Source organism: Anoplolepis gracilipes, chromosome 17 (assembly GCF_047496725.1).
Source record: "Anoplolepis gracilipes chromosome 17, ASM4749672v1, whole genome shotgun sequence".
NCBI classification, from domain to species: domain Eukaryota; kingdom Metazoa; phylum Arthropoda; class Insecta; order Hymenoptera; family Formicidae; genus Anoplolepis; species Anoplolepis gracilipes.
The window spans coordinates 8,947,408-8,960,334 of record NC_132986.1 but is presented as its reverse complement, the minus strand read 5'-3'; the positions used below and the strand labels follow the sequence as shown (position 1 = coordinate 8,960,334).

The window sequence follows — 12,927 nt, the reverse complement described above, 5'->3', positions numbered from 1 at the left end:
AAGGTAACTCGCGAGATATCGCGAACAACTTCCTGTTTTTGAAAAGAATTTTATTTAATGCTCTCATAAAAATTATTTTTTAATCTCTGTTGTCAAACCTTTTTAATCTCTTTTATTTTGCAACATTCCTGAATATTTCTCAAGGTTTCTAAATATATATTCTATATTTACATTATTACGAGTATGTATTTGTGTTGCTTCCATGTATATTATAATTATTTAGGTGCATATTTAATATAAATTTTATTACAAAAATTATTCTTAATATAAATGTCATATATTTTAATTTTTTTCAGCCCTAAGAAAAACTTGAATACATTTGAGAAAGGCACTATTAATATATATATATATATATTGAGGATACTTGATATGGGTGAGTACAGCAATCATCACAGATCTTTTTTTTTACTCAATATGTTTTGACAACCTTTTATCAGTCCATTTTCTCATTTAGAACAATTGATCACAAAAATATTTCTTAATATCTAATACTTAAGGCTATTTGTGTAACAAATGTTATGCTTAATGAAAGGACTCAGATAATTTCATTAAAAAATTACATATATGTACGTTGAACATTATTAGAAATAATATGATAAATGAATCTAAATAAGGAATTTAGTACGGCTTATATTCGATTACTCAATTAAATAATAAATCATGTCGTACTTTAAAGAATAAAAAATTCCTGTACCGGTAACTTAAACATAACTATCAACATAATTATCATCTGTCTCATTTTAAATATAACAAAAATAAAAATGAAGTTTATGTATACAAACAGGAACTTTTATCTGAATCACAGATAATTAATAATTAAGAGATAATTCTAACAAATAAAAACTATACAAAGCTTTTAGCACTGGTAACACATTTTAAGTATTTATATTCCATAAATTGCAATGATCAATACGTTGTTTTAAGTCACGATAAATCACAATTAGCGTCTAGAACAGATATAAGTATCAAGTTAGTTAAGCATTCCATATTTATACATACATGAAAAATATATTTCATAAAGAACACTGTTCATTGTTAATAAAAGAAATCCTATAATTATTGCTTTTTCAAGAAAATGTATAATATATAAACTATCGTTTGTAATTTTAACAATTGAAATTGACTGAAAAGTTTAGATATTAAAAATACTCACCCACATATCGGGCAGAACAGAACCCTCCCAAAACTCCTTTTTCTTAAAAGCATTATCTATTTCCTCGCGAGTGACTATCTTCAACTTATGTAATAATGATAATGCGGCTTGTAACGAGATTAAATGAATAGAGGTAATGCGTTTATTGCAATCTCGGGGGGCATTTAGAGGATAACTAAAATGATAAAAATATTTTTTTAAGTACCATTTTAAAATTGGAATATAAAATTTCTGCTTCAGAGCTTAAATATATATGTGTGTGTGCGTGTGTGTGTAAAATATACTATATTTAAAATATTTTAAACTTACTGATCAAGTCGTAAAAATTCAACTGGATAGTCAGATCTTTGGATTTCTTTGAAAGCCACTTTTATATTCATTGTTTCTAACACAGCCATCAGACGAGAGCATAATTTGAGATTCGTAAAAGTTTCCACAAATTCGTGTGTTAACATCCATCCTTCTCCTTCGGTGTGGAATATAAATGTTGTATTTTTAACTGAATCTATATGAATTAAAAAAATAAAAAACTTAATACAATTTATTTCATATATACATACCAAGAGATAAATAACAGTTTAACCCAAAATGTTTTAAATGTTTGATAATGTCATACGTACCAATTTTTTGAAATACAAAAGAGGTGTCGAAAAAAAAATCAATATTTGCATTTATATATTCAATGGAATTTTGATTCCCAATGTAAGATGGATTATTGCAGAAATTCTTGTACATATCCATTTGTCTTTCTTCACTCCATTGGAAAATATAACTTAAATCGACCATTCCATTCATGCCTTGAGTTACAGATTCTTTGTTATTATTATAATTCCAATCTTTGTGAGGTGAAGGATTAATGAATGTACTAATTGTAGACTTTTCATTATGATTTTGTAAAGGAGCACTGTTTTGAAATTGCGAATGAATCCAACGTTCTGGAATCTCGATTTGTTTCCAAGTTTGAGGGGAGACTATTCGCTCGTTTGCGTTCTGCTGATAATTCGGTTCATTGTTTATAATCGGAGGTGAATTTTGCAACGTATAATTGATTGGTGGTCGAGTTACATAGCCTTCATCAATGTGCGAGCTATCAGGTTTCGAGTGCAAAATAGTGATATCGTTCGCAGACTGCGAAGACAATTTCTTATTATTACAATGTCCTTTGAGAGACACATTATGATCATTTTTATAATCGCTATTGCAAGCGTTATGTTTCACGTCTGTATTCGTTTGCTTCTTCTGCGTATTATACATTACTGGACCGGCTTCATAGATGATTCTAGGAGTGTAATTTTCAGCTTTACTGACGTTGACATGTTCCGCAGTCGCAAAGCTATTACTTCCCACGTGAATGTTCATAGTTTCCATCTTCGAAAAATGATCATTTTTAAAATCGTTATTATAAGCGCTATGTTTCTCGTCTGCATCCATTTGCTTCTTCTGCTTGTTATACATTACCGGACCGGCTTCGTAGACGATTTTAGGAATGTAATTTTCAGCGGTATTAACGTTGACGTGTTCTGCAGTCGTAAAGCCACTGCTCTCAGTATGATTATTCACAGCTTCCATTTTCAAAGAAAGATCATTAAGATTTTTAATTGAAAAATAGGATGTAGGATTTGTTTCATGATTGTTCGCCATTTGCTCACTCTTCGGTATCTGGGTATCATTCATCATAGGTAACTTGAAGGGATTCGTCTCTTTGAAGGAAGCGTTGATAAATTCGTTATTCACAGAATTAAAAAAGCTTGAAGAATTACAATTATTATTAGGGACATTAGCGTTCATCATTGGAGTTACCGGCTTTGTCACAGAAGAGTTTTCACTGCCCTGATCGGCGTTTGGGAAAAAACCATTGACCGTGGTCATTGATGATCCATAATTGGTAAATATGGAATGTGCAGAAGTTGGAGTTAATGGAGAAGGCACTTGGACACGCGGACTGAATTTCTCAGATTGATGCCAGTTCGTAAAGGTACTATAACCATTTGAGCCATAAGTGGAAGACGCTCGTTTGTCATCGTCGAATGGATTCGACAGCGATAAATTACTCATGCCCGCGAGTTTCTGATTCACGAAACTTTCGTCATTCGAATTAACCGGCGTTTTTTCCGCTAAGCTGACCTTATCTGATGTCGTTTCTCTCGCAAGATCAAGTGACATTGACGAACTCGTCGTAGAATGATCCTTATCTAGTATCAGTATCTTTACAAAGTTTTTCAGAAACTTATTTAAATGATATTGGATTGTCATGTGATTTTCAAATATGTTTTTATTGAGTGGCGAGCGTCCTAGTATATCGCGAAAAATCTCGGTCAGCTTGACGAACAATTGCACGTTCTCATTCCAGATCGACGTAAATATCGTGTTTGCTATGTCGTTAGAAATAACATTATCGTTTACGAATTGATCACTCAAGAATGGATTCGTTGTCACTTCCGCGTTGCCGTAACTCGACATCTTCACATTCGATGTGTCTCCGAAGGAACATATATCATTGAAACTTCTCGTTGACATGTTAGATAGACTGGGTCTTTTGTCGAGAGGTGCAAAACCCGGAGGTGGTTTGATCGGTTGTTGCTCAAGACCATCGCGACACAGATGAGTCTGTTTTGATGAGTTCAAGGGTGTTTCCTCGTTCACGGGCTCGGTGGATGTCCCTATGCAGCGGCTATCGGACATTAGGTTCTCCTCCGCGAAGCAATACGTCGGTAATTGATTGAATTGGTTTACTATATACTTCATTATGCTCGCCATGTCGACGGCGTCACCCTGAGTAACGAAAACAAAAGGGATAAGATCAGATGAAGTGATATGTATATCATTATAACGAAACTTCCGTAGAGATTAAGTAACAATATATATGTTTGAGTAATATTACATCAATATTTCAACAAGTTTGAAGTAAAAAAAAAAAAAAAAAAGATAAAAGTACTCAATGATTATAAAAACAAAGTTGAAGTAATATCGAATAACATTTAACGGAGACACAAGAATTCGGGAAAAATTATCATTTTATGTGATCAAAGCGTTTTCGAACTGACTGGTATAATAATTTTACACATGTTTTGTCATATTCCAATATATTTATTACATATTGTATTATTATAGTTTGTATACACTACACATAAGGTTCAAATTTTTCCCAGAACCGAATTAAACATCTTAATAGCTGTTACAAAGTTGCATAAAATATAATTATAAAATATATATAAATATATATAATTATATTTTATCAAATATATATTTCTATAGTTATACACTTTTAAACAATTATTAAAAAGTTATAAAATATTGTAATTAATACGATAATCATATTATCTTCATCTTAATTTAAAAAAAGAAAAGAAAAACTACATATTGTTCACATCGTGATATTTTTCCTCGAAACACAATTTTATTAATCTTTTAATTTTAGAAAATTCATCATCTGAGAGCTCTGAAAGATTTTCTGAAAGAAAGGCTCTGGGACAAAACTATCCCATTCTTCATCATCAGATTCTATATCACAGTCATCTAACACTGGTGGAACGAGTAATTTTTCAGGCATACTTATGTCGTTATTCATCGATTTACATCTTATACGATCTATCACTAACTCGTCGACCAATTCGCCTTTTTCCTTGTCACAGCTTTTGTCATTAATATCATTTTCTTGGTTACTCAAGTCATCTGAATTTAATTCAACATTGCTCGTTACATTTTCCGCATTTTTCAACACTAGTTCCAACATATTCGGCTGTTTTGAATTGTCAATGTTAGAAGTGATCGCATTGATTTCCACTGGTTGATTCTTCTTGGAATCATCCAGATTAAAAGAAACGACAGAATCGTTATCCGAGGTCAAAAGACCTCTAGTTTCTTTAAAGTTGCAATCTAATAGAAAATCATTCGAGGACGTGGGCGAGAGTTTCGAAAAGCGCACGTTACTTTGACTTTTGAAGTCCTTGTGTTGTTCATCGTCTGATGAGATGATGCTACTAGTAGTGCTACTTCTGTGACTGCTGGAAGATGACTGAATCTGCTCGCTGCTGGGAGAATCCCTTGTATTAGAAATATCCGTCGAAGTACTGGAATTTACTGAATTCATCTGCATATGCTTTATTTCATTCTCCAATGTCTTATATTTGAGACTGAATCCCTTGCCATTTGTACTAGATTCAGGTAAACTATCTGTATTACATTCAAATGTTTTCTTATTATTTATTTTGGTTATTTTATTTATACAATCTTCATTATTAACCATATCAGAAGAGATTGATTTCATATCAGCGTCAAAATCTCTATTCTTTTCTATTTTTTCTTTGGTTTTTATTTCGCCATTTTCGTTTATGATCTTGAATAAGGCTGTCTCTTTTATTGAAGAAGCTACACCATTGGTTTTAACGGTATTCGTGTCGGAACTTAGTGTATTTTGAGACTGAATATCATCACATAATATTTCAAGTACGTTTCTCGGCACAATTACTGTGGTATACTTATCGTTATGTATTTCCATCTTGTTTCTCAACCTTGCCACGGATTGAGACACATTCTTAAAGTCATAATTGATATTCTTCTCAGGTAAATAATATTCTTCTTCCTTACGAGTTATATTTAGAAAATAGGAATTAGCAGGTAATGACTCTTTTTCTTTATTATTGAATTTATGCGATTCTGATTTCTCTTCTGTTATATTACTTTTATACTCTTTAATTAGATTATCTAAATTATTATGTGACGTAACAGTTGTTTCGTGAGAAACAGTATCGTTTTTTTTTATTATTGACCAATCAAAAGGCTTCATTAAACCACGTCCCCCATATAAACTTCTAAATGTTCCGAAATCTTTCTCATTATTTTCCTCGTTATCAGAATCTCTTAAACTAAAGGTTGAATCCATATTTACACAATTCTTGTTTTCATTATCATTTTGTAAATCAGCCTTCGTATCTGAATCGATTTGTTGCACGTTATCTTTAAAATAGTTTGGCTCTGAAATGCTTGAATTAGAATTGGATGTAACATTCAATGTTTTTAATTTTTGGAATAAGGCCAATCTGCTAGGACCGCTTGGTTTCTCGTTTTTCGAATAATTTGTTGATTGTGATTTAAAATCTGATGATCTAGCATCCAGCGAATTAATATCCCGCAATTTCTGCAGGAGAGCTTTTTTACTAGACGAAACGTTACGTAAAACCTCCACAGTTTTGTTTTCACTTTTTACATTAATTTTATCATTCTTCTTTACATCAAATAATGTATTCATTCCTTTATTGCACGCGATCGATTGATTTCTGTCGTGCCGCGTTTCATCTAAATTTACTGTATCGCGTTCTGTATCAGATATCTCAATATAGGCAATTGACGTAGACATAGGCGATTGTGTATTATTACACGTAGAATAATGAAGATACGAAAAGTTTTCGTACATACGCACCATTTTACCATATCTTGCTAATTTCTCCTTGATTAACCATTCGTTTATATGTACGTCCACCTCATCGCTTGTATCAGACAAAATAACCATCATGGAATTGTTCTGCCAAAATAAATAAGTATCTGATAAATAACATTATATCCAAAACAATTCTATTACTATTACTTTCTAATACTATTATTAAACTATATATAATTTAATATTAAGGATTTATCAATAAAATATTATCTAATTATTTTTTTCTAATTCTAAAAATTAATACAAAGACTAGTCAAAGATATGTTACACAATATAAATAGAAACAATTTATTATATTGTGACTTTGGAAATAGAAAATAATCTCACCAAAGGATCAACAGAGACTATAGTTAAAGCTAAAAGAGTTTCATTAATTCTATCAATCAATTGGTCTGTCACACTCTTTTTCCAACGATCTCCAATACATGGTCTAACATTATACAAGCCGCAAGGTATTGCTTGCGCAGGTCGAAAGGAGAATTGTTTGTGCAAATAATATACATCTTCGGACGCATACGTCTTCAAAGTGCCATAATCATAAAACAACACCTATTAAAAAATAAAGAATTATTATATAATGTAATTGATAGAATTACTTCCAGAAACTTAGTTTTATTAGTTGTAAGATTTTTATTTCATATTACATTTTTACTCACCGTCACTTTGAAATCCGGTTTTACAGATCTAATGATCCCTCTATGCCATCTATTTGCATATACACATGCACAGTTTAGACCCTTTTTTAGAGCAATCTTAGGAATAGTATACTTATCCTTCTTATAGTCGTAAAAGTCACTAAAAACAGTAAAATAAATAAAACAAAATAATTTTAGATTTTGATTCAAATTCTATTGTTAATATATGGAGATTGATTAATCCTCCTACACTTACCTTAAGTCATCCATCAGTCTATCAAACTCTTTCTTGTTATCTCGCAGATGTATCCAAAAGAAAGATGGATTAAATATTTCTACAATATATACTTCTAGATATTTTTTGTCACTCAGTTGTAACTCAGTCACCAGTATTTGGTCAACGCTATCATTGTAATTCATTACATCGTCAGGTGCAAATGTCTTGGTTATAGTAGGAGACTACAAGATTATATAGATCAGTTATTGTAATATTGTTAAAGTATATATTAAAAAAGCACAAATATAAAATATAATTATTATATAAAAATTAAAAATCTCAGAGAGAATAAAACAATACTTAAGAAAGCATCATTAAGAGAAAATAATATTTAAATCCTATTAAAAAACTCTATAATGGACATTATTTATATATATTATAAATATAATGTTCTCCATAAATTTATCTTTTTTTATATACAATATTTTTCATTTACAATAAAAATTAAAAAATCAAAAGCATAATATTTAATATTTCCATATATATAACTTTTTAATAGATTTTAAAATTAATATTTATAAAAAACATTAACAGTTTAGCATTATTCTCCTTTCGACCTGCGCAAGCGATACCTTGCGGCTTGTATAATGTTAGACTGTGTTGGAGATCGTTGGAAAGAGTGTGACAGACCAATTGATTGATAGAATTAATGAAACTCTTTTAGCTTTAACTATAGTAAATATAATTAATAATGTACAATGTGATCCAACAAAAGATATAAGATATACCTTGTCAGCTAATTTTAGATATCAAATAATATAGACCTTACCAGATAAAAAAACCATTATTTATTACTTACAACATCCGCGGGGATCGGTGCATTGTCATCATTATGTTGTATATGTATTGCAATGTGTTCATCATATTGTTGGTGTGATTTTGACTTTATTTCGATAGGCTCTGTTTTCGTCAATTGAACTTGATCAGGAACTATCGGCCTCTTGTCTGCGCTATACAATAAAAAGTCTTCGGTCGAATTCGTCCGTGTCATATAGAAAATATCCGGCAGGTAAGACACGTACTCGCGGACGCTGTTAAAGCCTAATTCGGCATAATTTAAATTTACTTTATATTTGTTCAAATATTTCTCGGGCAGATCTGCACACCAGATACCCTCTGGACTATCCCGCATCAAATCATCCAATCGTGACTTCATTCTTTTGCTTATCAATGTAGAAAGATCAACGGAGTCAGTGATCATAGTATTCGGAGTGTCACAGTTCGTATTGTTCGCGGCAAAATACTCGTCGACATCGACGTCGTTATTGCGATTGAACATTGGGCTTTGTTCATTATTCGCACGCCATGCAAAATTTGTAGCGAGTCGCTCATTCGTCTTCGATTGGTTCGGATAGTTGCTGCTTACATAATCTACCAAGCCAAAGTCTTCGTCGCTAAAATCCTCCAGAAAATCGGATCCTTCATCTCCGCCAACCATTTCTGCGACAGGTGGTCGTGGCACCTTCTGTGGCTCTGTCGAAGGTTGCGGACAATTCTTTACCTCTTGCGAAACGTCATTCACAGACAGGGGATAAATCATATCACGATCTATATACAAAGAATGTGACAGCTCGCGCAATTGATACTGTATATCGTTTATGGAGAGTTTAGTATGTGGCAATTGTGTCTGTAGCATCTGCATGGCATTTCGCAGAGACACACCAGTTGGATTGTTCTTGACAAACGTTACGAGTTGTGACAACTGCTCAGCCGGAATCCTGAGCCGCTGACGCTGTGGTATGACATAATTGGGTAACGACCGCTGACGAAACTGATAAGATGGAAGGTATTTCGGCTTCTTCTGGCGGGACACTAGCGAGCTCACGTGTTTAGTTTTCTCTGATGCGATCCCGCGTACATAGTGTACATCTTTAAACCGTTCAATTGAAAAGTGCTCCGGCATACTTTTGAGAAATTCTACCACATCAGTATAGCCGAGTTTACGCCATGGTATACGCTCACCCTCCTCTCTGTAATAGTCTTGATCGAGAACAACGACTGGCGTGGGTCCAGGTCGAGCAATTAGCAACGATAGAAGAATCGTGCGAATCTCATCGCGATTTTTATTCTTTGTCGGCATCGTGTTGAACTTCTTTTAGTCGTTACATTTAACGTTAAAATAATTCAAATATTCTTATAATATGCCTAATATGAGAAATATTGTATTTCTCATATTATTGTCTCTCATCAAAAAACTTAGATACCTGCAAAAAAAAGAATTTCATATCTATTAAACTTATAGATTTTTCAAAAATCTATTACATTTATGTTAATATGTTATACACTATAATTGTGCAAACAATGTAAAGAGGACAAGTGGTATTTCTTAGTTTATTACATATTTTATATAATTATTACATGTACAATAGCATACATGTTAAAAATATTTCATATAAATGAAAGAAATAATGTATATCGTTATTATCTCAATCCTGTGAAAGACAATTACTTTTCCTTCATTTATCAAAGATATAAAAATTATATTTTGTATCTGCCTATAATAGAAAATAGCTGTAAGATTCATATGTATATCAAATAACTATTATACAAAATTAAATATCTTTTATTTGCAAGATAATTTTAATATACAAAGTGAGTATCACATTCTTAGAGCCTAAGTGTTTTCTTCTTGTTTTTTATAATATAAAAAAATATCTTAGGAAACTTTTATCTGAAACAAGTTACAGCTTATATTCTTTAAACAAATAATTCACGTATAAGAAAGTAGATAAAATGATTATTCTCTTAGGAAAAATTACAAGTAAAATTTAAACAACTTTGTACATATCGTCATATAAATTCTAATGATACAATGAATAGAAAATAATAAAAAATTAAAATATTAAAAATAATTACATATTATTCAACACATTCTTTTCTTTTATATAGATGTAATTTATAAAGAGAAAAGTTTCAATTAATGTGATATAAATGATTTTTTAAATTGTCTACATACAGAGAAAACGTTGCAATAGCTTGTTAAAATTATTCTTAAACATTTTTTTTTTTCTTTGTTAATTGTGCACAAGTTAAAACTGTGATAATGCATGTTACAAAAAAAAAAAAAAAAAAAAAAGCATTAATATAAATAAAAATGAACAGAATTACGTGATGCAAGTAAAAACATGGCGGAGTAAAAATTAATTCAGATAATTAATTCAAAATTCTTTTTCCTTTCTTTTATACAGAGAGCTTCCAACATGAAGAAATTGTTTAGCACGTGAGTATCTGTATGTGTGAACGAAAAATGGGTTAGAAAACTCACAAAAAAACAAAGACATTCTAAAGGAAGCTAAATAATCTTACAGCTAATAAATGCAAGTTCTATATCTCTCCTGCAATTAATTTTATCTTACCTAGTGATAATGTTCCTTGCAAGAGTAAATAACTCGTTAATTAATATTTTAACCTAATCTTTAACCGCTCTAGAGATATAACCGAGATATATAGCGCCAAAGCTAAAGGCCAAAAGAAGATTTGCCGTGTTCTATCTGTTTAGAAAAAAAGATGAGTATTAGAGGGGAGGGGGAGGAGAGGAAGGAGAGAAAACAAATTGAACGGGTAGAAAGACACAAAAGTAAGATTACATTCTAGAAAAAACATGTATACCTATCTTTTTCTGTCTAACTCGGTTACATGAGAGAGAAATTTAAAAACGGTTATTCCGATCACGACCATAGATATTGAATTCTATGGCTTAGTTTACACCGACATACTTTGATACGCGTACTAAATACTACTGGCCAATCACAGCCATTCCATTCTTTAGAAGACTGGTCACGATTGGCTAGTATAGTACGCGTATCAAGTGCTCAGTGTAAACTAAGCTTATGATCACGACATGTTTCAAACTTTCAGTGCCTTTGTTTAGGCCGGGTCTACAATAGATGTCGTAATTGGATGTGTAGAGTTGACCAATCGTATTCGATTATTCTTCTCTAAAGTCAACTATGATTGGTTAACTCTCCCTACATCCGATTTATGACAGTTATTGTAGAACCGACGTAAACGAAAGCACTTAAACTCTGTCTCTCTCTCTCTCTCTCTCTCTCTCTCTCTCTTTCTTTGATCTGATCTACAATAGAGTCGTAAAAAATTAACCAATCACAGTTAAATTTAAAGAACAATCGAATCTGATTAATTTCATACGACAATTTACGACTCTATTGTAGACCAGGCCTTTCTCTTTTATAAGTTTGTTTATAATTTATTAGTATAAACATGTATCGAACGATGATTTAACTGGTAGTTAAGAAATGAAACGGATTATGTAATTTTATGTATAGCTTCTAAAAAGATGTAAATGGCGATATTATATTTATGCGATTACGTGCTGGATAAAAATTCCGAGTTCCAACCAACCAGAGAAAAGGAAACGAGTGCTACTAGATAAAGCTACTAGACAATAGTGACATTAGTCTAGATTGCGCGAACTCTATGGTCCTCGGTAGAAACTGTAGAGAGAACGGGCGTCGCTAGTGACGCTAGTGACTTTTCTCTGATTGGTCGGCTTTAAATTCTTATTCATGAGCCATAAACGACTACAGGCTTGGTAAGTATCTCTTGAAAAGCGCTGAGTAATATCAAAAAATACGAAGACAAAAGCACTTTCTCGATTTTCAGTTTCACGCATTGATATTCTAATATTAATCTATCTCCAATATTAATATTAAAACACTGTAATTTACAAGTATAGCGTCCATTTTGGGATCGGTAAATTTCTCAGCGATTCGAATGCTTTTTATATTTTGAGAACAAAATAAGCATTTAAAAATGAAAAATAAAATTGACTTTAAATAATTTATACAGAAAAATTCCTTTAACAATTAATGCGAAATGAACTTTTAAATTATCATGCAGAAAAAATGTTGAATAAGTCGATACAATAGACAATATCTCGCTCGTAAAATCACTCTTTTTTTTTGTTAATGCATTTGATAGAAGAAAGAGGAAGAATATTAAGACCATGATAATAATGCGTTGTACAAACAGAAAAACAAAACAGAAAAAAACATTAATATAAATAATTAACATTAATAAATAAAAATGAACAGAATTACACGATGCAAATAAAAAAATGTACACGGTGTAAAAATTAATTCAGATTTGCAAGTACTCGAATAGTGCAAAATTCAAATACATATTTACATCGCAAATTGAACGACATACATGAAATAGATATTTTTCTTTAGTATTTATAACTAATTACTAACAGTCACAATATCAAACACTTCCAGAATGATAATGACAAAATTATAGAATCACTCTTTTATTTTATAATTTTTTACCCCTTTCTAATTTAATTGTTTATAATAACATTGTTATATTTGTGATATATCATTTGTAATATCACTATAGACTGGCTCTACATTAATAAACTGTTTAATAAATTTAACAGATACTCATAATTTTTAATGACAGATTT

The 12,927-nt window shown here is 31.2% G+C and overlaps 1 protein-coding gene across 2 annotated transcripts; it reads right to left on the bottom strand.

Annotated features, from left to right (window-relative positions):
• Positions 1-4,298: 4,298 nt before the first annotated feature.
• Positions 4,299-11,100, bottom strand: LOC140675413 (uncharacterized). 2 transcript variants are annotated; one of them, XM_072909872.1, is made up of 6 exons: positions 10,859-11,098; positions 8,302-9,706; positions 7,482-7,684; positions 7,247-7,385; positions 6,918-7,139; positions 4,321-6,674 (listed from the first exon to the last, which is right to left on the bottom strand). In XM_072909872.1, the coding sequence occupies exons 2-6, from the start codon at positions 9,580-9,582 to the stop codon at positions 4,554-4,556; spliced, it is 3,966 nt and encodes a 1,321-aa protein (XP_072765973.1). In that variant the 5' UTR covers positions 9,583-9,706; positions 10,859-11,098; the 3' UTR covers positions 4,321-4,553. The 2 variants fall into 2 exon arrangements, with proteins under 2 accessions (XP_072765974.1, XP_072765973.1); XM_072909873.1 differs by lacking the exons at positions 6,918-7,139; positions 7,247-7,385; positions 7,482-7,684 and having other exon boundaries at positions 4,299-6,674; positions 10,859-11,100.
• Positions 11,101-12,927: the final 1,827 nt, after the last annotated feature.